Source organism: Triticum aestivum, chromosome 5A (assembly GCF_018294505.1).
Source record: "Triticum aestivum cultivar Chinese Spring chromosome 5A, IWGSC CS RefSeq v2.1, whole genome shotgun sequence".
Taxonomy (NCBI): Eukaryota; Viridiplantae; Streptophyta; class Magnoliopsida; order Poales; family Poaceae; genus Triticum; species Triticum aestivum.
In genome coordinates this window covers 76,548,728-76,571,695 of record NC_057806.1, presented here as the reverse complement: position 1 = coordinate 76,571,695, position 22,968 = coordinate 76,548,728, and the positions used below count along the sequence as shown (strand labels likewise).

The 22,968-nt window shown below is 43.1% G+C and overlaps 2 protein-coding genes across 4 annotated transcripts; both read right to left on the bottom strand.

The window, feature by feature from the left end:
- Nucleotides 1-1,271: 1,271 nt before the first annotated feature.
- LOC123102379 (kinesin-like protein KIN-12F) lies at nucleotides 1,272-15,270 on the bottom strand. 2 transcript variants are annotated; one of them, XM_044523715.1, is made up of 39 exons: nucleotides 14,834-15,270; nucleotides 14,120-14,738; nucleotides 13,523-13,678; nucleotides 13,359-13,442; nucleotides 13,161-13,280; nucleotides 12,939-13,052; nucleotides 12,755-12,847; nucleotides 12,495-12,655; nucleotides 12,337-12,411; nucleotides 12,156-12,243; nucleotides 12,009-12,067; nucleotides 11,853-11,916; nucleotides 11,699-11,764; nucleotides 11,438-11,620; nucleotides 11,236-11,340; nucleotides 10,909-11,144; nucleotides 10,766-10,835; nucleotides 10,622-10,687; nucleotides 10,483-10,536; nucleotides 10,295-10,374; nucleotides 10,145-10,214; nucleotides 7,838-10,012; nucleotides 7,348-7,686; nucleotides 4,746-6,829; nucleotides 4,469-4,640; nucleotides 4,273-4,380; nucleotides 4,027-4,187; nucleotides 3,757-3,844; nucleotides 3,553-3,627; nucleotides 3,232-3,465; nucleotides 3,055-3,153; nucleotides 2,887-2,958; nucleotides 2,750-2,808; nucleotides 2,555-2,666; nucleotides 2,342-2,452; nucleotides 2,080-2,250; nucleotides 1,933-1,998; nucleotides 1,714-1,833; nucleotides 1,272-1,628 (listed from the first exon to the last, which is right to left on the bottom strand). In XM_044523715.1, the coding sequence occupies exons 2-39, from the start codon at nucleotides 14,735-14,737 to the stop codon at nucleotides 1,497-1,499; spliced, it is 8,940 nt and encodes a 2,979-aa protein (XP_044379650.1). In that variant the 5' UTR covers nucleotide 14,738; nucleotides 14,834-15,270; the 3' UTR covers nucleotides 1,272-1,496. The 2 variants fall into 2 exon arrangements, with proteins under 2 accessions (XP_044379650.1, XP_044379649.1); XM_044523714.1 differs by having other exon boundaries at nucleotides 4,469-6,829.
- Nucleotides 15,271-18,609: 3,339 nt separating this feature from the next.
- On the bottom strand, nucleotides 18,610-22,708 carry LOC123102378 (pentatricopeptide repeat-containing protein At5g14770, mitochondrial). 2 transcript variants are annotated; one of them, XM_044523713.1, is made up of 5 exons: nucleotides 19,703-22,708; nucleotides 19,454-19,517; nucleotides 19,254-19,341; nucleotides 19,120-19,161; nucleotides 18,610-18,943 (listed from the first exon to the last, which is right to left on the bottom strand). In XM_044523713.1, the coding sequence occupies exon 1, from the start codon at nucleotides 22,664-22,666 to the stop codon at nucleotides 19,844-19,846; it is 2,823 nt and encodes a 940-aa protein (XP_044379648.1). In that variant the 5' UTR covers nucleotides 22,667-22,708; the 3' UTR covers nucleotides 18,610-18,943; nucleotides 19,120-19,161; nucleotides 19,254-19,341; nucleotides 19,454-19,517; nucleotides 19,703-19,843. The 2 variants fall into 2 exon arrangements, with proteins under 2 accessions (XP_044379648.1, XP_044379647.1); XM_044523712.1 differs by having other exon boundaries at nucleotides 19,120-19,341.
- Between the last annotated feature and the right edge of the window lie 260 nt (nucleotides 22,709-22,968).

Here is a 22,968-nt window from a genome sequence, read left to right as displayed (position 1 = left end):
GATGTGAGCAGCAGTGATGATGAAGCACTGATGTTGTTCATGCACCAAAAAAGGAAGAGAAGAATGATGCAGATGGCCTGCATGATTGGTATGTACTACTTGGACTCTTACTGTAACAAAGGGCCTAGAAGAGTACCAATAGAGTCTGGGCATGATTGGGTTATGACAACACTAGGCAACGGAACTACCTGTTACAACATGTTTAGCATAGGAATAGACATAAGGAGAAGAGTCAGAATGTGATGTGTGTGTGTGACTTTGATATGAGATTCACATTTGTCCTAGCTAGATGGCCAGGATCAGTGCATGACATGAGGGTCTTCAATGATGCCTAATCCAGATTTGGTGACAAGTTTCCAAAACCACCACCTAATAAGTTCTATCTTGTGGACTCAGGGTATCCAAATAGACCGGGTTATCTTGCACCATACAAGGGTTTAACCTATCATTTTCAGGAGTACCGTGATGGCACAATGCCTAGAGGAAAAAAGGAACACTTCAATTTCACTCATTCTTCACTTAGAAATGTCATCGAGAGGTGTTTTGGAGTCCTGAAGAACAAGTGGAGGATTTTGTTTCACTTGCCTAGTTATCCACAACAGAAACAAAGCAAAATCATTGTGGCTTGCATTGCACTGCACAATTTTATTAGACAAAGTCAACTAGCCGATATAGATTTCGACTTGTGTGATCAAGATGAAAACTATGTACCATTATCTATGCCAACGACTACAACAAATGAGATGGACAGTGCTGCTATGAATCAATTCAGAGCTTGGGTCGCTGATGGGTTGTGGTCCTTGAAACAACAATGATATGAACAAGTGTTCTTTGCTTATGTAATCTCTGTTATCTCGATTGTTATGTAATCTCTCTTATTTCGGTTGTTATGAACAAGTGTTGGCACGAACAAGTGTTAATTCATTTGTATGAACAAGTGTTATGAACAAGTGTTATTTCGGTTGTCACTATTCTATAATTCAATTGTATGAACAAGGGTTATGAACAAGTGTTTTATTACTAGGGGTAACATGGTCTTTCAGCATGTCATTTAATAACCTCTAGCCCATGATAAGTCCCTGTAAACAAACAGGTAAGGACTCGGGACTTATAAATTGGGACTTAAAAAAGTCCTAGGACTTATGAAACAAACAGGACCTCAATCAACCATGAGAGCTCCGACTCTTAGGAGCTCCAAAATCCAAAATGTAGGCGTGAGTCAAAATCGTGAGCTTGCCCGCAGCAGCATAGAGCCAAACACAGACAAAATATAAGCTCACAGACGATATGACACATAAAGAATGGTTGCAGTGGATTTCATTAATGGAATGTACATCGTTCAGCTTCAGATGAACAGGTACAACATCGGCAATGGAGATTGCTAGATTCCCATCCTCCCTTCAACTGTACTAGGAGATGCGTAAGGCCTACAGATAGGTGTTAGCTGATGACTAACCAGTACTAACAAACTACGTATTATGTACACTTGTTTTGCCTCATCGGAAAGACGAAATGCTTGGAGATCTGCACAAGCTTGGCGATCTGGAGCTCTCGTTCGCCCCCGAGCTCATAGAGGACGAGTCGCTCCGGAGACTGTTTAGTCGAGCTTTTTCACGCAGTAGTTTGCACTGCAGAAGGTGAATTTTTTTTCGTTGTCAGTAAATAACAAGATTTAATTAGGTCGTTTCGAAAATGGTTTTTGCACCATCGCACCTTTATTCGAAGATCTTCAACCTCACTCTCCAAGGAAGAAATGCAGCACTGGAGTTGATTTAGGGCTTCCATTGCTTTCAGAAGACTCGTTTCAGATTCATGGTTTCTAACTCCAGCTACCTGTAGCAACAGTAAGGTTCATGTTTGGTCATGTAATGTGGCAAGCTCACATCAACCACATGAGGACGCTGCTTTTCCTCTTAGCAGAAATACCCATACCTTCAGAACACTGGTACACAAACTCGATAGATTTTCTGCGAGTTTGCTTCTATCTTGTTCACTTTCCTGTTGACATGTAAACAAGCAGAATATCAGTGCCCTTGTACACACCATAATGCTTTACAGATGGAAACAAAGTACACGCACCTCTAGTTTCTTCCTCAAAAGCTCTTCCTCTTCAATCTGCTGATGTGGATCTTTTCCATCCGAGACCATGTAGCGGGCAAGCTTTTCTTTTGTGCGGGTAACAATGGCCCCTAGCTGCTGCAGCTTTGCACTTAGTTCTTCATTCTGCTTTTTCAGAAGGATATTCTCTTCCTATCGAGAAGTAAAAAATGCACGGAAGATGATCAGACGCTGAAACAGCAATGTTCAGAAATAACAAACAAGATGTAGAAGTACTGGATACCTTAGTTTTGACATGGTGATTAATTCGCAGCTGGAGATTCTGTTGTCTGGTAAGCTTCTTTACTTCATCTTCAAGATTAAAAATGATCGTTTTGTAGTTTGCATTCTCAGCCTACAATATACCAGCCTATTAATATAACAAACAAACATTTACCATAGCAACAGAGAAAGAAATATGTGTTTTCCTTTCTAGTGGAAACCTTAATTGTCATACCTTCAGCAAGTCAACTTCAGCTACCATAAAATGTTCCTTTTGCCGTAATTGCTCTACAGTAATACGGGCAGCTCCAAGTTCTGATTGTCTTTGGTTAATTTCATCAATCCAACTGTTGCAAAAACATTCACATGTATATCATATAACCTATTATTGAGATTATAAGGAGGTCATAGTAGATGGAAAAGTATCTACCTCTGTCTCTCTTCAATGAATTCATCAAGCTGCTGCTTCAACTTCATCAGCTCATTGGACTGATAAATACTTAGTTTTAAACACAGTTCAAGAGATAAGACAAGTTGCAAGAAAATTTTAGGTACTGTGGCAGTTACCTCTTTAGATTCTTCAGTTTGATAAGCAACTGACTCTTTTGTGCTCATCTTTTGCTGTTTGTCAACTAGTGTCTACAATACAATAGGAACATGTTTACAAAACATAAGTGGTTTAGATGCATACATTGGAATATATAAATTTAGAACTAAGCGAATATGCATTCCTACCGCCCAAGTTGTCATGTTCATCTTAACCCCCAACATATCACGAATCACATCATGTGTCATACTTTCTGTTGTAGCTAATTTCGCATTCAACATGAATATCTACATAGAAAAAAGGTAAGTTAGTAAAACTACAAAACAGAATCGACAGAATAAAGTGTTCTTTAAGAGAAATCTCACCTCCCTTTGTCGACTAGCTGCTATGCCCTCGAGTTCCACAATACGTTGCTTTGCAGCAGTAAGTTCTTCATCTTTCTCAGAATTCACTTGTTGTACAAAGCCCAATCCAATACATTTAAATGGGGAGCCTGAACCTCGAGGTTTCAAGCTAATCTTCTCCGGTCTCATGGAGCAAGCATTTGTTGATGGGTTGTCAGTATTAACCTGATGTGCCATAGCCTCTAGCTCCATGAACTAACCAGATCATTTTTCATTAGCATCCTTGAAAATTGTTGCTAATTTCACTTCATGAAACTAAATCAGACAAATGAGACTGCTTACCTTCTGCTTATATTCACGTGCTGCTGCCTCAGCATGTAAGTTTAGCTCAGATATGTGTGACTTGCATTGAGCAATCTATAAGAATAAGAGAGCACATAGCAAACCCATCAATATTTCGATAACACCTGGATGATAGCAGATGACCATAGTCTGAAGTCTGAACAACTAAAATATTTCTAAAATGATTAGAGAATATATTATTACCTCTGATTCCTTTTCAGCAACCTCCTTTTGAAGCATTTTGATACTCTCCTGAGCACTTAGTAGCTCGGTATGTATCTCTCTTGAGTGCCTGCAGGAGAAAGTTAAGCCAAGTGTTATCTTTTTCTAAGAACCATGGCAGGAGCTCTGCTTTTCATCAAGAAAAAAAAAACAGGGAAACGAATGTGAAACAAGACAGTAGGCTCAAACACCTAACAAATGAACTAACAACTGCAAAATTTGTGACTGGTAAAAAATAGTAATCTTGCAAACCTGAATGAGTCAGTTGAATCAACCATTCCATCTTCCCCAAAGCTCTTTAGTTTCCCAGATGATGGTACAGACGACATTTGGTGCCTGACTCTCTGCAGCTCCACTTCTAATTCTTCTCTCTGTATTCTCTGTCGTTCCGCTTCATCCTTGATGTTGCCCACCTTAAGAGAAATAACCAGTGCTATTGTTACAAGAAGTTACTGCAGTAAGTAAGAATCAACACTGAAATAGAAGTAGACAGCTCACCTGGTTCTCCAGAGCAAATATGGTACTCTCGAGCTCCTCAATTGACCTCTCCAATAGCTTGACTTCTTCATCCTTCTCTTCAGCATATGTCTTCCTTTCATCTGCTATCTGTAGAAGTACAACAGAAGGGTTATACAAGAAGAATAACACAAGCAATATTAAGAGAGAAAAACAATAGTCAAGTAGGTAGCTGAACCTGTCGGGCCTCCGTAGCAATTGCTTCACTTTCTTCTGCCACTGCCTGAGCCATCTCCAGCTTCTCTCTCAAGAGAAGCACCTGAGAGTCACAGTATTGCTTCTCATCCGAGAGCTTGGAGAAGTTATTTTGTAAATTTTGAAGGAAGCTGTTCCTTTCATCAAGTAAATTTCTCAGCTCAATCAACTCTTCTTCCATTCTTTCAGTGGCATTACTTTTATGGGCTAACTCCTCTTTCATAGAGTAACCGATCTGTTCAATATGATTGAGCTGAGATCTCAACTCAGTGTTTTCCATAGAAACTGCATTTAGTTCACCAACTGTACTTGCTAGCTGCTCCTCTAGCACCAAAATCTTTTCATTACTCTTCATGACTTGAGCTTCTAGTAGTTGGCTTCCAGAAACAAGATTATCAAGATCATGTGATTTAGAAGCAACCTCATGTTCTAATGAGGTGATTGCTTCAGTCAACTCAATAAGTTGATCTGCTTGATCTTTTGCAACCGACGCTGACTCCTGTAATAGGCTAAGATCAAATGATAAGCCCTTTGCCAATTCATCTTTCCTTGCTAATTCAGACTGTAGAAAGGAATTATGGGTGCTCAACTCCTCAACAGACAATTGAACCAAGTTTAAGTCATTGGAGAACTTCATCACTGTGGTCAATTGCTCATCAATGTGTTTTTGCACTTCTGTGTTAATTTGATCCAAATATGCTTGGAAGGAGAATGATAACTTCTCCATATCAATATTAGAAACCAAATGAAACATCCTCTGGTCCTTGCACAGAATATCCAGCTTTTCATGTTTCAGTAAATCATTCTCGGACCTCAAAGCATTTTCTCTTGAAATTCCAAGTTCAGTGACCTCAGCTTTCAACTCAAGCTCTTTACATAAGGCTGCATGGGAGCATTGCAACTCCATCAGAGCTTTGGCTTTCCCATCTAGATCTGTTTGCAAGGATTTGATGTTGGACTCCAAGGAATCAACTACATATCGAAGTTTTGAATTTTCCTCACGCGTTGCAAGTAGGCTTTCCATAACTTCATCCTTGTTCCGCTTTAGGTTCTCCAAATCAATCCTTGTATTACTGTTCTCCTCGTGTAAAGCATAAATTGCAAGACTACCCAAATCCTGGTCAACTTTCCACAGAGTTGCTTCTGTCTTCAATCCTTCAAGTACTTCGGTAAACATAAGATTTTGTGTTTGCAGTTGTATTTTTTCTTGCTCCACTTCTGAAGCCAAAACAATAAATTCAATATCACTTGCAATTGCATTGATCATGATCGAATCATGGTGGCAGTTTACAAACCAACTGCACAACTCATATTCATTACATCCTTTCATATCCTTTGCAGGTATAGCACTGTTCACTTCAGGCAGACTCAGAACCTCAAGCATTGTGTCCTTCAACATTCCATTGAGAAACAAAGCCTCATCCAGTTGGTTGTGCAGCTCTTCCTTTTCTTTGGATTCAGCTGCCAAAGAACTCCTGTTGGTAGCATCAATCTCTTTAGTCAACACAGATAGCTCGTTATAAATGAAATCTGACCGTGCCAACATTGCTTCTTCTTGTGCTTGCAAATGCAGAATTTTCTTCCCGAAAGAATCCAGTCTTGAGCTCAGTTCAGTTGCTTCTTGTTCCTTCTTTGCAACACGACCAAAACTGTGGTTGATGTCAAGTAGTAATTTTCCTTTGAGAACACTACACATCTCCAGTTCAGTTTTTGCTTTATCATTGTGCTGTCTCAGAGTAGATATCAAAGAATTAGATTCGCAGATCCCGCGCTGAAGGAAACCATTTTCTGCATGCAGCCCAGTAATTCTCTCCAACAAAATCCCCATATGGCAGAGGTGCAACACAGACACAGCACAATCTTTTCCAATTATCTCTAACCAGTTCTCCTCCAACCAAGTTCTTGCCAACTCTGTGAACTGCCAAAGTTTTGACTTCATCCATTTAACATCTGAAGAAACAAACTCAAGGTTCTCCGATAGCAAATTCTTCAGACATCTGATGCCATCTTCCAGTTCAAGAGCTACCTCATTTGCTTCAAGCAGGCTTGATTCGAATTTCTTTTCCATATCCAGGTAATATTGTCCCTTCACATCCAGCATCATCTTCAAACTACTGACCTCGTTTAGCAAGTCATTCTTTTCAACAATATAAGAAGATTCCTTTTGTTTGTACTTCTCTGCTTGGAGTTTTGCATTTTCATTCGCTTCCACCAGTGCCTTGACTGTAGAGTCTGCATCAGCTATAGTTGCCTGCGCATCTTGAAACTTGGCTATAAGAGTAAAAGCCTCAAATGATTTCTGCTGTGCAAGAACTTTGGTCTCTGAGAGCTCAGCTTCAAGTGCCTGAAAGAATGATCATAGTTGAAAACTAGGGATCAAGGTTAACCAACTCAAGAAATTAAATGTAACTCAGCTGCTTCTACATAAAAAATAAATAACAAAACCCATCATGCCTTTGCAGGGCAGAAGTATAGTGGTGCATTGACTCAAGCAGATGCACCTTCACATAATCCACATTTCATCACTCGGTAAAAGATTTTTCTATCTACCGATGCATTGAGATGCAAAACTTTTGAAATTTCTCAAAAAGAATCCACATGACTATTACTTCTTGCAAATTAATACCCCCTGCATGTACATTTTGGGTAAGAGCCTTGTTACTGGAAACATAAACAGGTCTACTGTATTATTTATCTCCTGGCGAGGAGGTAGAAACAAGTCTACTGCCAATGCTCATATTATTTTACAAACCCAATTGAAACCTAGTCTGCTTTTCTGAAAACCAACAGAAGATATACAGAAAAAGGTTTTCAATGGATGCCTAATGGCCTTTAACGATGTTGGGTATTTAAAAGTGGTACCTCTATCTCTTTATGCCATGAAACAAGTGATGTTGCAGCGTCATTGTCCTTTCCCTGCATCTTTATTTCCAGTTCTTCCACTCTCGCTTCATAGCGCGTCTGTTGATCAATTATCTGTGACTTCAATTGAAGGACCTCAGAATTTAGATCTTGGACAGTTCTTCGACTCTGGAGAAGGCATCCTTTCACATTTTCCTTTTCTTGCAGAAGCTTGGCCATCTGAGACTGCAGCGTCTGTAATTTATAAACTGCAGACTCCATCTCCTTACTAAGTTGGCAAAGGGCGTCAGCATTGCACTGCTCTCCAGCTTCAAGGGCTCCGAATGTTTTAAGTTCATCCTAAAGCATGGAGTAAAATAAGGTCATGCCATGAATTTATAAAGACCGACACTCTTAATGGATACAGATCGATTAACAGTAGGAACTTACTGACATAAATAGTAGATTGTTTGGTTCACCTTGATACCAAATAACAAGAGCATTATCTTACCCGATCCTCCAAATTCAAGTCTGAATTTTGACAAACAACTTCTTCAGGGTCCACAGAAAAGCTTGACTCCAATGTATTGAATCCAACACCAAACTCATGTATAATACCCTTTGCCTTCAGAACATCTGATAACATTCTTAACAGAATGGTATTTTCTTCATTTTTTAGCTTCTCAAATGTCTGCTCCTTGTCCTTGATCTGACTCAACGAATGAGCTATGTGTATCTTTGACTGGTCTAATTGAGTCTTGAGCTGATGAATCTCTTCTACCATCCCCCTCAGTGATGATTCATAGCTTTGTTCAAGAACCTCCTTCTGCACAAATGTTCTAATGGATTCATCCAACAAAAGCTCTAGTCTCTGGTTCACCTGTCCTTGTTCAGATACTTGAGATCTTAAAAGAGCAATAGCTTTTTCTTGATCATTCCTTTCATGTTGATGCATCTCATTTATTGCCTCCATTGCTCCTCTTAAGGACCTTAACTTCAGGTCCAAGTCGCATTTTGTATCATCTGCCTCTTTCAACCGGCTTTGGAGCTCTTCGAGTAACTTCTCTCTGTCAGATATACCCTGACACATCTTCTGGACTTGATCCTCAACCCATCTTCTTTGAGAAAAGGACTCCAAAATAAAGGCAACCTGGTCAGAAGCTTCATCAAGAGAAGCATTTCCCTCAACGAGAAAGCTTCCAATGTCAGCAGCTAATCTGTCCCAGTCATGGGTCAGGAGCTGAATTTCCTTTTCTTTTTCCTCAGTTAGGGCAGAAAAACTTTCATTCTCTTTCATCACCTGAAGTAGCCTATCATTCAACTGTTTCCTTTCCTGTTGAAGCTCATCTAAGCTTTGGTTGGCCAACAACTCATTCTTGTTACTAGCATCGAACTGTTGTTGGAGCGATAGAAACTCTTCTTGTAAGCTCTCCCAGTCATTGGTCAAAAGCTGAATTTTATTTTCTTTTTCCTCAATTAGTTGAGAAAAGCTTCCATTCTCTTTCATCACCTCAAGTAGCCTGTCATTCAACTCTTTCCTTTCCAGTTGAAGCTCATCCAGGCTTTGTTTGGCCGATAACTCATATTTGTTACTAGCATCTAGCTGTTGTTGGAGAGATGAAAGCTCTTCACGTAAGCTCTCCCAGTCATTGGTCAACAGCTGAATTTTCTTTTCTTTTCCCTCAATTAGTTCAGCAAATCTTTCATTTTCTTCCATCACCTCAAGTAGCCTATCATTCAACTGCTTCCTTTCCAGTTGGAACTCGGCTAAGCTTTGTTTGGCCAACAACTCATTTTTGTTACTAGCATCCAACTGTTGTTGGAGCGCTATGAGATCTTCTTGTAAGCTCTCCCAGCCACTGGTCAAAAGCTGAATTTTCTTTTCTTTTTCCTTAGTTAGTTCAGAAAGGCTTTCATTCTCTTTCATCACCTCAAATAGCCTGTCATTCAACTCTTTCCTTTCCAGTTGAAGCTCATCTAGGCTTTGTTTGGCCAACAATTCATTTTTGTTACTAGCATCTAACTGTTGTTGGAGCGACATAAGCTCTTCTTGTAAGCACATAATCACCTCAGTTGTTTCAACTTCAACCTGTCTACGGACTTCATCCATTTCTTGCTCCGCAGAACTATCAGACGCCTGATCTCTTTGGTACCTTGTATTTAAGTCATTTGCCTTCTCAAGTGAAGCTTGCATCCTTTTCAGCTTTCTCTGCAGAGGTGAATCTTCATTTTCAATACACTTCAAAAGTTGCATTTTGGGCTCTCCACTAGCCACCAGGCCCTGTCTACGGTGGTTGTCAATCTCAGTATTTAATCTTGAGATTTCTCTGCCTCTCTTTTTTAGAATCTCAAAGCTTTTCTGATTATTCTTTTTCAACTCATCTAGTTCATTTATCAACAAAATCTGCTGTGACTCAAGAGCTTCAATAACAGATCTTGCATCATTCAGTTCGCTTTCTATGGCATCACTCTGCTTGTAAGCTTGAAGGATACGTAAATTTGCTTCTTTCAGCTCATCACTTAAGGTATTAGTTCTTTCCTCGACCTCTCCACGGACTGTCCTCTCTTCTGCAAGAATTGTTTTAAGTATGTCCAACTCCAGCTGCAGGTTTAATATATCTTCTGTGTTGTCCATGAAAGCCTCATCACAACAATCTTCCATTTTTGCACGTGCATTGGAACAATACTGGTGTGTCCATAGAATAAAAAAAACATCATGTCAGGTTTTCTTATTTTCTCAATCAACATAACGGATAGCATGATTTCTGTAGAATATGAGAGCATGGATCAGATACTTCAGAGAAGCTATTGTTCATACCTCAAAATGGCATTCCTCCCTCTTTGTCATTTTGATGGTACTCAATTCTTTTTGCAGATCAGCTATTTCCCTGTGAAGCAATTTAACTGCTCAAAAACAGAAATTACAGCAAGGAAAACGCATGCTAGCTCTTATTGACTGCACAATTACCTAGTTAGTTTTTTATTTGATTCCAAGCAACCTTGTAGCTCACTCCTGCAGGTTTCCAGTTCTTGACAAGCTCTTTTCAACTGAAAAGGGATCGAGAACATTAACATATGGTGTGCTTGGCCGTTGCAGTTTCAATCAACATAACCATAAGCAAAGGATAAAATTATTGTCTAGAGGGGGACGAGTACCTCCTTAGGCAAAGTTCCGGGCTCACTTGCTAAACTAGAGCGATGTTCTGTGTCCTGAACATATGAATAAAGATGGAAGTATGAGCTAATTTGTTGAAAAAAAATCTCTGTGGGGAGAAAAGCTAATCAGGGATTAAACCTCAAACTTGGATGAAAGTTTATTTTGCTGCTCAGTTAACATCCTCCCCTCAAGCATTTGCACGACCTGTAAGGACAAGGAATGCTGATTAAAGAAACCCACTACAGCACTGGTAAGAATTACGAACTGAAGGTTAATATAGACCTGATTACGAATGTTGGAAACTTCATCCAACAGAACCTCCCTCTCCCCTTCGTTACAGAACTGCTGATACCTACAGATACATAATAAAACGTTTTAGTACAGTACAACAAATATGGGTGCATGTTGGTATAGAATATATATACCTCTTGAGTTGGCTTGATAAACGGATATTTTCTAGTGCAAAACGGGTTACTTCTGGATTTTTATCCACTTTTGCACGAAGCAACTCTATTTCTCGTGACAAAGTTTTGTTGTCTTCAAGTAGATATGATTCTGCTGGCAATTTGTTATGAACAAGAGCCTCCATCCTGTTAATCTTATCTTCTCGAAATTTCAACGTCATCTTAGCACACCTTGTATCCTCCTCTCGTTGAGAAACCTAAGATGTACCGAGAATCATTACAGGATGTCCCCTTAATAAATGTATAGATAGGTTTTACAACACTTGTTCGTTGTTGCTAAAAGGTTACCAATCGGTTCAACTGCTCAATTTCAGCTTCAAGTTGCTTTATAGTGGACTCTGCCATTGATTCTCTTCTCAAAGCTCCTGCTAGTGTTTCTTCCAGTGATCTCATCTGCAAGGTAATTTATTTATGAACAATTTTCACACAGAGAGACATAGAAGTGCACACACAGACAGAATTTAAGGGAATCCAGACAAAGGCAGATTACCTGCTTATTTGAAATTTTTAAATCTTCCAAAGACTTTATGCTTTGGGCGTCACTGTTATTTTCCTCATCCACACTCATGTGATCACTGCCATCATCAACATCACCTCCAGATCTTCCGCAAATATCAGTACTGAATGGTAAAGATCTAGTGACATGGTGACGCTTGAGGACAGCTAGCTCCTCCTGAAACAAGGACCATCTTTTAGTTTAGGGTGATGTTATATTGAACTGGAAGTGGGATTCAAATTCTGCAGACATTACCTTTAGGAGACGAATTTGATGCTGCAAAGCTAGAACATCTCCTGAAGCGTCTTCATTCACAACAGCCTTCAAATTTGAAGAGGTGAGAATTACAAATGGTTAGTCACCAAAGATATTTTGGAAATGAAAATTGACTTAAAGGGCAGATAATTACATTGTTTTGAATGAGCCTTGCACGCTGAGCAAACTTGAGGGTACTGAGTGTTTCATTGCCAGAACTATTTAAACACACACAGAAAAATATGAGGATACGAAAATGCATCTCAAGCTCTATCCAAGTTAGGTCGGATCTAAATCCAAAATTCATTACCACAATGAAGGGCTGACATTTGCAATGATCATGGTCTTGGAGTTTCCACCAAGAGAATCCTATATGTGAAAGTGGAAGTAGAATAATTACTACACTGCAAGGAACAACAATTATGAAAACAATAATATGTTATCTCAAGATTGCTACCTGGAGAAGAAACGTTAATCTTGAGTCTCTATAAGGAACATGCCTTTGCTTCCCGTTTGTAAGATCAACTAGACTCATTATCACAAGACTGCAATTCACAGTTCAGTTAAGGACACATGGATGAGTAATAGCAACACCATGTTCAGATAATTTTTCAACTAAAAGAGTGTTAGATACGAACCCCAGTGTTGATAACGATTTGTTAATATTAGCAGCTTCCTTCAGCCGCTCACCTTCAGCACCGGATGTTCTCTGCCTGTTTCAGGTAGATATATTAAGGAACTGATATTTCACTTAGCACAATAAACTGTGGCACAAGAGAGAATATTGTCTACCTACCTTTCTGACCCAGCAAGATCAACTAGGTTCAGTCTTGCAAACCGTAAGTTAGTTGTAGAATCTTTCTCCCACGTACTCTCGATAATACACGTGAACACACTGTGGGAGCGGCTACTCTCACGGTTCATATTTGTAGCAGCCACTTTCCTATTCATGGAGCCCTGAAATAGGTTTCAGGAAAGCCTGATTACTTCAAATTCATGGGCAGTATTGCCATGAGATATTCACAAGAAAAAATAAATCAAGAATAACTATATTACCTGCATCAAAAGTTTAATGATATCATTGACACAGCCAACTTCAAGTTCAGTCAGATTTTCTACGTATACTCCATTCCTTATATCTTCTCGGAGCTGCACATTAGGTTTCATGCTTAGTAAAATCACAAAAAATGGTGTTGCACTAATATGTCGTATTCACTTCAACAATAGCGTGAAAGCATACTGCAAGATTTGTGGACGAAGGGTCAAGAAGATCTGTAATTTGTTCATTGTAAATCTCAAGAAAAGAACACTTGCAGTTGTACTTGAGCTTTTCGTCCCTCCTGCTCTCTTCCTCCTACAGTTTTCGGTTGCACACATAACGGGTTCAAGATTAGCAGCATGATGAGATACTTGCTCATGCAGTAGACACTAACGAATATGTTATGCATGGGGAGTCTGTTACCGCTCTAATTCTCGCAAACAGGAACTCGAAAATGCGTGGTGTCATTCCACGTTCTGGACTAGGCCTCACTTCCAGATCACTAATTTCGCCAAGCATCGTGTATGTCTTTCCACTTCCAGTCTGCAAACAGTTAAAAGGTTTAAGAGCATGAACGCAATCCTCATGGTCAACAAATAAAACAACGACATTGTGAGCTACCTGCCCATATGCAAAGACACAGCTGTTGTATCCAGCCATACAGTTCTCAACCATTGGTAAGCCAGCAACACGGAAAAGTACTTCCTGGCAATTTCAAATTCATCTGTTAACCACAATCTGAGAAGTAGAATCAAAGCATGAAATCAAATCGTTTTCAAGCTGACCTGGTTCACTCCTTCACAGGCAACATGGTCAAATGTAAAACGGGTTTCTGGCTGACCAATCCATGTGATAGTCTGGGCACTTTCTTGTTTCAAACACCGATTATAACCATGCACAGTTTTCTCCGAGTTATTTAGAGGGCGGACACGGATAACAACCTGGAGAATAAACCACAAATGTAAATAAGGTGTAGGGTGGGTTTTTTCTGTATTTGGAATCATGTGGATGGTGAAGCTGACTCTCCAACACATGTACTGATTCACAATTTAAAGCTCACATGCATCATTCCTTGTCTTAAATGCAAACGGATAATTCCTCCCAAAAGTGAAAAGAGAAAGAATCTTACGGCAATCTACATAATTGTTAACTGAGGAACATTTCTAGTTTTACGATTACCTAAGTCGGAAGAAAATTAGCAAAAAAGTAGCTCCTTTTTCCCCAGTTCATACGTTGAGATTCAGACTACCAAATGAAATTCTGTAATTATCAATCACTAGCCACAGTGTACTACTTGAGCTAAATGATGAGTAGACACAATGTTATTTCCAAGCAATTAATCAATGGTTTCACTAGGCACCAACAAAAATCAGAGTGCATACCTGCACGTTATTGTCCATCCAGAAGGAGGGATCTTCCCGTAGTTCGAACTGGGGCACCTCCACAGAACTCACCACCGTGGCTGGCCCAGACGACACGGGCGCACCCCTGGCTGCCATTGAGCACCCCAACCCCGATCCTGGGCCCCGGGCACCACCGCTCGTCACCGGCCTCGGCCCGCTCAGCCCCACACTGTAAGCCGGCTTTGACACGCTCTTCGTGGGCGTGCTGTGCGTGGACCCGCCCTCGGAGGAGGCCGCCGGCACGGCCTTACCGCGATGCGCACGGGGAGTGGTCATCGTGGTCGCGCCCATCCGCGGCGGCAGCTCCTCGGCGCGGGGCGGGGCCCACCCGAACCGGCTCCGCGCGGCGGCCTTCTCGGGGGTCCGGAACGGGAGCTTGGAGGGCGTGGGCGCCGGCGACTCCGGCTTCCGCTTCAGCCCCGACGCCTGCGGCTGGATGGCGAGGAGAGGGGGTCGGGACGCCCCCGCGTCGGACTCCGCAGAGCCACCGACGAGCGCTGGGGCCGAGCCGTCGCCCTGCGCGTTCTCGTCGTTGCCGGCCTCCGAGGCGGAGGCCCTCGCCGGGGTGCGGCGGGCGGCGCCGAGATCCCGCACCATTCTGCACGGACGCCACGGGCCTGGCTCAAACCCCCGGACCAGAAAACACAAAGCCCGAACGGGCCGAAGCCTTCCCGGAGAAGAAGCTGGACGCACCTGAGCCCGGAGGAGGCGGACGCGGATGTGGCGGCGGCGGTGGCGAGGAGCAGCGCGAGGCGGCGAATGGTGTAATGCAGTGCCGCCGCCGCAGCCTCTAGAGCCCTCTTCCGCGGGGGAGATCCAGGGTCGCCCGCGGCGGGCGGGAGATTTCGAAAATTGGGGGGAGAAAAACAAGAATCGAAACAGTCGACGTCGCTCCGGCGCAGGTCGCAGATCGCGTCGCCGCCCCCTCCGAATCGCCTGGCGGGGGAGCGCGAGGACCGGACCTACCTAGGGTTGCGCGGCGAGCCGCCGGACCGGCGAGCTGGGCCTAGTGCTCTCCGTTCTAGAAGGTTCTAGACCCCCTCTCTCACACACACAAACTCGAGGCGGGGGGGAGGGGAGGAAGGATTTGGGTTTGTGCGATTGCGAGGTGGCCGAGGAAGTGTGGGTGGGGTGGGGTAGGGTAGGGTAACGGGATGCGGGTCGGGGAGAATCCTTTCGAAATGGACGGCTGCGATGGGATCACGGGCGAGGCTGACCCCTCCCCCCGCTTGGAAGGGTTCGAAATTTGGAGACCGTTTTTCGGTGGAGGGCGACCGCCGCGTTTGAGGCTCGAAATGGCGATCGTGTTCTTTTTTCTCAGTGGTCCTACCACAGTGCTGATGCGCGAGGGGGTCTTAATTAGGGCATCCATCATACGTGATCGTGGATCCGGATCAATCAACAGGTAAAATGGTGAAAATGTTGAAGTGGGCTTGCCGGCTTGGTAGTATCAAACTTTTTTTTCCAGGTGACCATGCGCGCGAACATCCTCGTCCATATAATACTCCCTCTGTAAATTAATATAAGAGCGTAAACGCTCTTATATTAGTTTACGGAGGGAGTACTTGTGAAAAAAAAATTCAAAGTGGCCTATTGAGGAACATTGACAGCACACATCAAAGAAGTGCAAATCGTGCGGAATGCGTGGAAAGAAACAGACCTCCGCACCGTGAGACGTGAGGGGCATGAGAATATGTGCTTTGTCTTTAGGGATATCACATTGAGGCAATGGCTATCGAGCGAACCTGAAACAAAATCAAGATTAATACACATGTGTGTAGTTTGTCATCTAATGGGTTTCGGCATGTTTCACATATGAGCACTGCTATGCAGACGAGGAAACAACACACTATCCACAAACTACTAGTCATGCACACCACTGGATTTCCTCCTTTTTGAATCTGTGTGGCTTAAGAAAAGTGTTGGGCACGGATCCTGCACGAAAGATCGTGTGCACAGCAATTGCGCAAATATAAAGGCATAGCCACTTTTGAACATATTCTAAATCATTCTTCTTGGTAGACATACACTCCTCAACTCCGGAAAAGGCGGTAGTTTCTCACAAGCTATTGACACATGGTAGGCTTAGAGCAACAATGGCAGATTCACCGTATCAGCGATCGCCATCAGCCATATGGAGCACGCGCTTCATATGGATATGGATGTTGGGTAGCCGACATGCAAATTGAGAGTCCCCCTATTTGTTGCCGCAATAATTGTGGGACCCATTAGTCAATGAGACATCTCTTTTTCCCCAAACTCCTAGTACGTCATCCTGCGTGAGGTGGGGGCACCTGAACTTTCCTCCCGCCACACGAATTTACATGCAACTGACATAAGGAGTGCCCTCCAAAAGGCAACTCCGAGTCGCCATATAGGGAGGCTACTCCATATACTTTGGTTGTCTTGTCAAGTATGACAATTGCTAGAGTGTCATTTTTTGTCAAAATCACCATAATAGCAATTATTATGGTGATCAGACCGATATGGCGATTCGGTGTAGTTGCTCTGATAGCGGCTATTATGATGATCAGACCGACTGCTAGAGTTGCTCTTACAAGGTATGATTAGTTCCTGAATCAACGAGAAAAAAGAGACAGAAAGCAAGAGATGGTGAATATCGGCTCAATGGAGTAGGTCGAACATGCCAAGACAAGGATGGAGCCAAGAAACACTGATTCATGAACCACCCCCCCCCCCCCCCGCCCCCAACGAGTCTTACATAATTAGGCAGCTAAACCCCTTAATAATCTAACTTTCCCTTTTGGTTTTCATTTTCTCGATCTTCCTGCCTAAATGTGCATGCACATACCCGCATATATTTTCATTAAAAATGTTACCAATTCTAAAAAATGTCACTAAAATAACTAGGATAAAAAGGAACTACAGTTGGTAAATTTTATATTTTTTACTAAAAATATTTATTTTAAAATTAAAATCACGACAAGAATTATAGAACGAAGGGAGTACAAATTATGTGTGGTCATGTCATGTGTGTATTTTACATACACTCGGTTTAGTCGCGGTTCGGTCCTTCGATTCCGTTACGGCATTGCACATGTACAATTTGCTAAATCTCGTTTCAGCTCCAGCTTGTGGCTAAAACCACCATGTGCGCGGCCGGGCGGGGATCTTTGTTAATGCAGGGATTCCGTGGAACATATAGGCCTCCTTTGGTTTTGGTTTGTAGGATTTTTGTAGGAATTCTATAAAATAGGATCTGCAAAGGAAAAGTTTCTTTAAAGCCCTTTGGTTTGTAGGAATGGATTTCTATTCCTATGTAGGATAGGAATCAATCTTTCACATTTTGGAGGAAAAAAACATTAGCCTAGATTCAATGAAAAATATCCTATGTTATGCACCAAATGACATCTCTTTTTTTATAGAAATTGATTTGCATGTCATCTCATTTTCTATAATTTTTCTATTTCTATAAAAAAATTATCCTATGAATCAAAGAAGGCCGTAGTATATACGACAGGGTAGGGCAGGGGCTGCTGCCTGCTGCTGCTGTTTGAAAATTCGGATGGTGCGAAACCCAACGGCTACGCACGTTCTAGGCCGGATTTCCACCATTATTTTACTACAGGAAGAGACTGAGACAGGCCCTCCTGAAGCACTACGTGTAGTACAAAATTACCACCAGTTATTACATGTTTGTGACGGGAAAAAACAGTCCTCTCGGCAGTACAATTATCTGTTCGGGGCCACGGAATTCATGCTCGGTGAAAACCGTGCTCCTACCTAAGGTGGATACTAGGAGCATGCTTGGATACGCTTTAGTCCCATGCTTGGATCCAAATACTAAAAAGACTAAAATCTAGTTATTGAGCATTTATTATCCTCCAAACCCTCCAATCCAGAACTGAGAGGAATTAAATGAGGAGAGAGAGAGCTAATACATATTTTAGTAGGTTTTCCATGACTAAAAGATTTTAGCCTCAAGACTAGTCCTAGCCTCTTTTTAGTCAGGGGTGCTTGAAACTTTAGCCTCTAAAAGAGACTACTTTTAGTCAGACTAAAAATAGTCCCTTGTATCCAAGCACCCTCTAGTATTTCGAATTCTTTCACATTGATTGATCACCCACGTCCACAAGCATGCCTTCGCAAAGTTGACCGGCTATTAAATAAAATCAACAACCACTTGATAACTTTGGCATTTACCATCAATGCGGGATAATGGATCCGGATCATATAACAGCCGCACACCAAACAGTTTCGATCCTCCTTAGTAATAACTCATTGCACAAAACATTTTGAATTTCATGGATCTGGTCTGCCACATGGACTTTAATTGGTGGCACCACCAGAGAGCGTATTAGTGTCTCAAAAAAAAACAAGAGCGTATCAAATCACATCCCATCTTGGAGTTTTTGATACGGATACGGGTGTGATCGATCCTGATGTCAAGTCCTATATATATATATATATATATATATGTCTGCTTTAAACGGAGGAGTACCATTAGATTTCTGTAAACTATTTATCTCTATCATGCTTAAGATGATTTCTCTTGCAGACACACTTACAAACGATTTAGTATCAAATCAAACCACAATTACAGACAAAGAACTTCTGCCCAATGCAAACCTACACAGCATATATAAACGCACCAGGAGGTGTAGTAGCAGCACTGCAGCAGCCGGTCGCCAGCCGACGCATCCACAAGAACAATCGCTGTAGAAGAACCCAAGAGCAGTGCGCCGCCACGTCTGGCTGCTTTCCTCATTTGCTCCGGCTGGGCAGAGTATATGAGAAGAAGCCTCCTGATTTTCTCCGTCAGAAGCCTCGCTGCATTAGATCCTACACAAACAGAGAGGATGAAAGTTTCACATAAGAGATTTATCCAGTTCCATGATCCTATCGATCAGGCGGCAATTCCAAGAGTAGTAGTTTGATGACAGAACAGAGTAAAACACAAAACAACCACGAACATGAGTTTTCAGAAAGCAAAGTGTATCTAACTTCATAATAATCACCTGGTTGTAAATGATATCTGCTGCTTGCTTTTCAGAACCAGGCTGCTGGCAAAACATGCCTTGTGCTGTCAGATTCACAATGTAACATGACACAAGGATAACACGAGCGGTAGCCAATAATTTCAGAAACTCACATCTGCTCCTTACGAATGAAGGGTAGCTCTTCACTGATAGGCTGATAATAATCTTGACAAGGTTCACATGAACAGATTGCAGCTCCATCTAGAAAGAAAGCAGTGCAGGGAAACATGGAACGATTAATCACATACCACAAAGGAATATGTTAGCAACTAGCAATACAAATAAAAGGAAACAAAATGGCAACATCACATGCCTTTGGAGCTTGTGGGGGATCTTTTCACATAATTCATGATCTTCCGCTCATTCAAAGGGTCATCCTGCAAAAGTAAATTCTGCGAGATAAGCATCACCACACTTGCTACTGAAGCAGCACCATCACACAGAGCGTGTTAAGAAAGCTGTTAACTACTTATAGATCAAAAACACCATCACAACAACATTACATTGAACTGATTAAATTTGATACACCACACCAACTGAACAGAGAACCAGACACACTTACACGTGACTCGGCGATCATCTCTGCCAGTAGCTTCTTGTCACGTTTGACGGCGTGCCGCGAGACGCGGTCATACTAAGAACAGTCTCAATCAGACCATCATCGATGTTTGCTTGGTAGATGAGAAATCAATGCTTGACACTCCTAAACCTTGTAAAGCTTTTTAAGTAAACGCTGAGCTTCCCAGGTCATCCCTGGTTTTGAAAATGCTCTGCATATAGAATTAAGAGTGCCCTTCGATGGACTAAATCCTTTGTCCTTCATATCTTTGAGCAATTTTCTCACCTCTGTACCATTTCTAAGCTTTGCCCATCCACACACAAGAATATCGTAAGTGCAGGATGTGGGTGGAACACCCCTCTTGTTCATTTCGTTGAGCAACTCTTTAGCTTGACTCATCATTCCAACTTTAACAAAGTCGCTTATGAGTGCATTGTATGTGCTTACTTTTGGAAGAAAGCCTTTAGCCACCATTTCACAATACAACCGCATTGCTTCAACTTTGTTGCTTTGTTTTCCATATCCTGTGACCAGTATGTCATAAGTCAGATTGCTGGGCTCAATGCCCCTTCTCTTCATCTCATTCAGCACCTTATCTGCTTCTCCAATTCTTCCAGCTGACTCAAGCCCACCCAAGAGCGTGTTGAATGTAGCTATGTTCGGTGAGACCCCATGGCGAAGCATCTCATCATAAGTACCAAAGGCATTGTCTACATGGGTGCTCTTGAAATGACCAAGAATTAGAGCATTGAATGTGATGGTGTCTGGGGCAATTCCTCTTCCTGACATCTCTTGCAAGACAACTGTAGCTTTCCTTGTCATTCCATGATAACACAAAACACGCAGAAGTGTATTATAGACAGTGATATCAGCAGAAAGCCCAGCATTCACCATCCATTCATGAATTTCCAAAATCATGTTTGGTCTCCCGCTTTGAGAGCATGCTTGCAGCACCTTTCGATGAGTCAGAGAGGTCGGAGAGAATCCAGACGAAGCCATCTCATTTAACAAAAACTTCGCCTTCTCGACAGACCCAGCCTCAAAAAGACCCGCAATAAGTGTACTGTATGTGATGAGGTTCGGCTTTATGGAACTCCTCTTCATTTCATGGAGGAGTTTTAGAGCTTTGGCAGTCTTCCCTTCCCTGCACTGTGCAGTGATCATAGTATTATATGTCACTTGGTCAGGTTTCAAACCTGTAGTTTGCATCTCTTTCAAAATTGATTCTGCTTCCTTATATTTCCCAAGCATACAAAGGCAATTGACAAACACATTATAGACAACAGCATCAGGCAACAAGTTTCTCTCCGTCAACTCCTGACCAACTTTGAAAGCAGCTGGCATGTTACCCATTTTAAAGAGCCCGTCTATCAAAGTGGTGTAGTTTACATGGTCTAGTAGCATACCACGTTTATTCATATCTCTAAACAGCGCTTCAGCTTCCTCCATTTTCCCATTTTTCCTCAGACCATTCACCAGCAAATCAACAATAAATTTATTAACTTCCACACCCTCACACAGCATTTCATGGTACAAGTCAAGAGCTGATTCTTGCTCCTGGCACTTGAAGAAGCCATCGATAACTGTTCCATAGGTCACAACATTTGGATCAATGCCCCTTTCCTTCATCTTCCTCATGTAATCAGTTGCCTTGTCAAGCAATCCTTGTTTACTAAGACCATTGATGATTGATGAGAATGTAACTACATTTGGACGAACAGATTTATCCTCCATTTCCAACAACATCTGCTCTGCCCCATCAACATTACCAGCTCTGCAGAGTGCATCGATTAGTACGGTATAAGTGACACCATTGGGAGTATGATTATCCGACAGAGCACAACGAAACGTGTCCTTCACTTCATCGATCTTCCCTTGCTTGCCCAACCAGTCCATTAAAGATGTATACATGACCAAATCCATGACCACGCCTCTGGAGACCACCTCCGCCAATAGACCGTGCGACTCATTGCCCCTCCGTGCCTTCCACAGTGAATCAATCAGTGTACAATAGGTGACATGGTTCGGCGCAGCCCCAATCTTCTCCATCTCCCTGAAAAGTGCATACGCTTCTGAGAACCGCCCGGCCCTGCAAAGCCCATCAACAAGAGCGCTGAGTGTGACCACATCCGGCAGGACACCCATCCTCACCATTTCTTCATACAGACTGAAGGCATCATCAACCGCATTCGTCCTACAACACTCAGCGATGAATGTCGTGTATGTCACCACGTTCGGCTCCACGCCGTCCCCCATCATTGTCTCCAGCATGTTCCTTGCAGCATCAGACTCGCCGGCACGGCAGAGCCCAGCAACCAAGGTATTGTACCCCACCACATCAACTCCCACCCCCTGTGTCTTCATCCTCTGGGCCGCTGCCAGCGCCGCCTCCATGTCTCCCGCCTTACAGTACCCATCAATGAGGGCATTCCAACCCACCACATCCAGCCTGTGGATTCCCCCGCCCATCACCATCATCTCAGCCAACGCCGCCGCTCCCTCCACCTGGCCATCCCTGCAGAGCGCCACGAGCGCCGTGTTGACGGTGACGGCGTCGAACGGGACGCCGCGCTTGCACATCTCGGCGAGCAGGACCGGGGCGAGGCCCCCGTGGCGGCCCTGCTCGGCGAGGCCCGAGATGAGGACGTTATAGCTGACGGTGTCCACGGACTCGGAGGAGCGGAGGAGGGCCAGCGCGGGGCGGAACGAGCGGAGGGCGCAGTGGGAGAGGAGGGTGGAGTTGAGGGAGAGCGGGTCGCCGGGGACGGGGCGGAAGCGGACGGCGGCGGCGGCGAGGCCCGCGGAGGCGAGGGCCGGGATGAGGCGGCGGAGGAGCGCCGCGGGAGGGGATGCGGCCGGCAGGGTGGAGGCGACGTGGGAGGCCGCGGAGAGGCGGCCGGCGCGGAGGAGCGCGAGCGCGAGGGAGCAGAGGAATGAGGCGTGGAGGGGTTGGGGCGGTGGCGCCATGGGAGGGGAGGGGAGCCTCCACTGCCGGCCTGTGAGTGCGGGAGGTGGGGTCGGAGGAGGAACGCTAGGGCCGAAAGGAAGTCTCCGCTTGGTGCCCGTCAAGCCCATGGGCTCAAACTGATGGGGTTTCGTGGTTAGTCAAGGCATGTACAATGGTGCTATCTTAGTAGTGTCACATAGAATAAATAATGAGGTGAAAGAGAAAGAACTCATAAGAAAAGGCTTGTTTTTTTTTATTTAAAATAAGACAAGAGATGATCTCTTAGCACAATTTGTCTCACCATGTTTTAAGGAATTGCTAA